Source organism: Olea europaea, unplaced genomic scaffold (assembly GCF_002742605.1).
Source record: "Olea europaea var. sylvestris unplaced genomic scaffold, O_europaea_v1 scaffold1797, whole genome shotgun sequence".
Classification (NCBI taxonomy): Eukaryota; Viridiplantae; Streptophyta; class Magnoliopsida; order Lamiales; family Oleaceae; genus Olea; species Olea europaea.
In genome coordinates this window covers 180,131-184,117 of record NW_019235710.1, presented here as the reverse complement: position 1 = coordinate 184,117, position 3,987 = coordinate 180,131, and the positions used below count along the sequence as shown (strand labels likewise).

The window sequence follows — 3,987 nt, the reverse complement described above, 5'->3', positions numbered from 1 at the left end:
GAATAAGGACATGCAGCACACGATCAACCTCCTGTCCTAAATTTTTATATAATGTTTTCCTTCGACATTGCTAACCTCCATACAGAAACAAAAAGCGGTAAATGAAGAGAAATGATGATGTACGTGATACAACTAAGAGAGCTTCACACGAGAAGTTTAATATAAAAAGAAGTATGTAAATAAATGTGTGAATTGTTAAACTAAAAACCTGAGTTACTATTGGTCCACCAGTACGTCCTATTCCTGCCGAAGAACGATTTCCAGGGACATGATCTGATCCATACAATGAAAATCTAGAAGAAGGAATATGTGATTCCATTTGGCTTTCATGATCAAGAAATAAAGAATCCCTCTTCATTTGAAGAGGATAATCATTCCCAAATGAAGTCCTTGGAGTAGTGTGCCGCAATGCCTTGTCAGACCAAGTGTCCACTTGCCGTTCCTGTGTGACCGGTGGTGCATTATACTGTAGAACAGGATAATCATCTTGATTAGAGTCCTCTAATCATGGATCGCTAAACTAAGCAAAGGAATCGACTTACACTCTTCTCAAATAGGGGAAGAACACTCTGATCCACCAAAAATTTTCTCAGATGCCCCACCACAGCTTCCAAAGCTTTGAGAACCTTGAGAGCTTCCCCTTGTAATTCGACAATCCTTTCCTCAGAATTGGCATAAACTGGCATTTCATCTGCAGCAACAAATATGGAGTATCATGTAATATATCTTCATAGTGAACATCATTTCAAGCAAAACAATCATGGACACACTAATGTCCCCCGTTTTGTATTATTTTCACATAATTCTTGCGCACACCAAATCCGATCGCATCAAATTACTTAACAGAGAAGTATTTTGAAAAAGAAGATAGTTCAAATTTAGAATGCTCTAATGTTTAATTGAAATAGTTAATTTATGATCAGAATTCCTGAGAGATCAATCTGTGCCTGCTAGTTTGTCTTCCTAATTTATGTTTATGCTTCACAACATAAGCACCAAATTGAAGCAACTCCCTTTTGTCAAAAAACAAAAATCATGACCACATGCATGCGCACGATGTGTTCTCATAGTTCTTCTGTCAAAGTTAATGAAACAATATGAATTTAACAAAATAGGCAAGAACAATTTAAAGTGTAAACCCTCTCCAGGGGAAAAGAAGGTATCATACAACCAACGCCACTTGGTTAGTTCGAAGATGTTAAAATACCATTGGAGAGAATGCGGATAGAGGCACCAGTGCTCTCTTGAATTGACTTAATCAAAGAGCCTTGTTTTCCTATTAAACTAATGCCTTGCGAGGATGCCACTAATAACCGAATTGAACAAAATGCAATTCCAGCAGCACCAAGAGCCTCGTCATCACCATAATTCTCAGGTAGTCCATTGATGCGTTTAAATATTCTTATTACGGCATCTACTGCAGGAGACAGTGGTGCTTCTGGTTCTTCCTTCCCAGAAATCAGAACCTGAAGTTTTTTATGATGAAAATAATGTCAGCAGTGTTAAAAATGAAACTAAAACCTGAAATAGAAAGAAGCTTTTTTAATTCAAAGCACTCGCATCGATGGACTAAACTTGTGTTCAAAAACCCAGGAAAAAATGTTTTATCCATGGGTTTATCGATGGATCCAGCGTCCTAATCATTAAATCAAGGACACACACACACATATAGGACAGAAGTCACAGAGTCCCACTCCAAGTACATCAGCAAAACCTGCCAATGAATAATCTAAATATCTAATAGAGGCAAAGTTTGCGCTCAAGGCACCGAGTAACTGAGCAGCATTTTTTTCACAACAAAAAAATTACCAGCACTCCATATTCTATTGTATGATTTCCTCTTATAAAATGTTCCCCTTGTCCTTATGGAACAACTACTCATTTCAGGTTAATATAACAGTACTAACAAACATCCAGAATAAGAATAAGTGGTAAGAAACAATAATCTTTGAACGTGATGTAACACCTTGAGTCCCTTACAAGAAGGGAAACTTCTTTTGAGATGTATTATAGAAGTTCAATTATGCTAAAAATGGTCATTAGTAGCAATAAAAAAAATCCCAGGCAAAATATTAGCAATCGGTTGCCAGTGATCGATATCATGATTAATGTAAGAAACTTTCTAATGGTTATTAACCCAGTGGAAAGTGAACAGAAGCATCAAGGTTATAAGCAGATGCTCGATTGCAATGGTTCTAAAGCATCAAAATTATACGCAGATGCTCAATGTAACGATTCTAAATTAACAGTTAGCATCCTGCGATTGATGCCGTTCAAAATCCACCATATAAGGTTGAAATTATGCCACATATGCTGCGTGTTTATTTTTTAAACTACTCTATCCCTGGCTGAAAAGAAGTGTAATAAATTATACAAGCTACCCTTTTGCTTCTTTAGGTGTCATCTTAACAAGTGTCATATCATAAGTTCTTAATTACTAACCAGATTTCTTCGAATCATCATCAATCCACTTTTTTTTTCATTTATTAATGTATCCTGAATATGTTGGACGGGCACATTGATTGTTCAAACTAATATGATAGCACTTTTAATACCATGCCCCCATTTGGACCCCATTCTATTTCATTTTCTCTCTCTCTCTCTCTCTCTCTCTCTCTCATTTTCAACCACGATCTTTCATAAAATAATATTACACATAAATAAAAAAAATTTCATTCTTTTCCAACCACACATTCTTCAAAAAAACACTATTTCAAACATTAAAATTTGGAGAAAAAAATGGGGCCTAATGGGGGCCATATGTATCTATGTTAACAAATCCAGTCATACCAACAAAATTTGTCGTCCTCCAATAGCATACAACAGACCTATAACCATTTCTTGAAAAACGTTTATGATAGACTATCACACCTCATTAAAAAGCGCATTTACTGGATGAAATTCATTCTTAGGGGAAAAAATACTTAAACAAAAACACGTGTCGAATAAGAAGCCGAACTGCAGGAATTCAGTGGCAGAACTTTCTTTCCAAAATAATGCTATAAGAAAGGAGCTCATAACAAATGAACACATCTGACTGCATGACTTGGTTGTCTTTCAGGACACATTATCTTAAAAAAAAAAAATTTAATTTTAGGCTCAAAAAACAATAATAATTATTAGATAATCTCTAAAACACAAACATAACTCTGAACTACAGTGAGAAAAGAAAATTGGACATACAAACAAAAACTTGAACCCAAGATTAAGTTTTTAAGAGATTTAAAAATTGAAATATGAAAATAAAAGAAAAACAGCATATCTTTAGTTTTATCTTTCAAAAACGTGAAACCCATTGAAAGTTAACAATCAATGTACAAGAAAAATAAATAAATAAATAAAAGAAAGAAAGAAACTTTGAAACCCTATAGATACGCATTTCTCAAGAACAGTATAAAAATTCTCGCAATAGAACTATACAGGTAGACATATATAGACATGAACATACAGAAAAAAAGAGGGAAAGAGAGACTACAATGCGATCGGGGGAGGTGAGAAGGCCCTCAAGTATGCGAACCCTAGCACGAGTCTCCTCAACCAGCTTCTTGATGAGATCTCCCTTGCGCCCAATGATGCTGCCGACTTTCAGCACCGGCACCACTATCCGATACACCGTGTACCCGGGCCACCCGGGCCACTTGGCCTGCATTTCCTTCAATCCATTCTCCTTTTCATCAGCTGATGGAGTGTCTGCCGCATCTGCAATCTCGGGAGAGGCGTCTTCTGCCGAAGGGCTTTCCGCATCCGCTATTTGTGGCTGCTCCGTATTACTGCCATTGGGGCCACCTTCGTCGGTGGTTGGTTGAGTATGGTCCATTTCTCGAATACTTCTATTTTGGTCAGCAGCGAGGGTTTTGCCAGTGAGAGGAAGACTGTGCGTGGTGTGACGGGGTGAGAGGAGAGCGCAAGATAAATATTTGGAAGTGAAATTTTAGTCCATGTTTGGGAATTATTGGAAACACTTTTAGGTCAAATTATTTTTATCTA

At 36.8% G+C, this 3,987-nt stretch overlaps 1 protein-coding gene across 1 annotated transcript in view; it reads right to left on the bottom strand.

Annotated features, from left to right (window-relative positions):
• Window positions 1-3,930, bottom strand: part of LOC111378261 (RNA-binding KH domain-containing protein PEPPER-like) — a 5,589-nt gene extending 1,659 nt beyond the window's left edge. Inside the window, exons 1-4 of the mRNA XM_023001441.1 lie at window positions 3,476-3,930; window positions 1,208-1,466; window positions 543-691; window positions 209-466 (exon numbers count right to left, since the gene is read on the bottom strand). Of these exons, the coding sequence (XP_022857209.1) occupies window positions 209-466; window positions 543-691; window positions 1,208-1,466; window positions 3,476-3,817 (1,008 nt within the window). The 5' untranslated portion in view covers window positions 3,818-3,930. The remainder of the gene's footprint in view (window positions 1-208; window positions 467-542; window positions 692-1,207; window positions 1,467-3,475) is intronic.
• Between the last annotated feature and the right edge of the window lie 57 nt (window positions 3,931-3,987).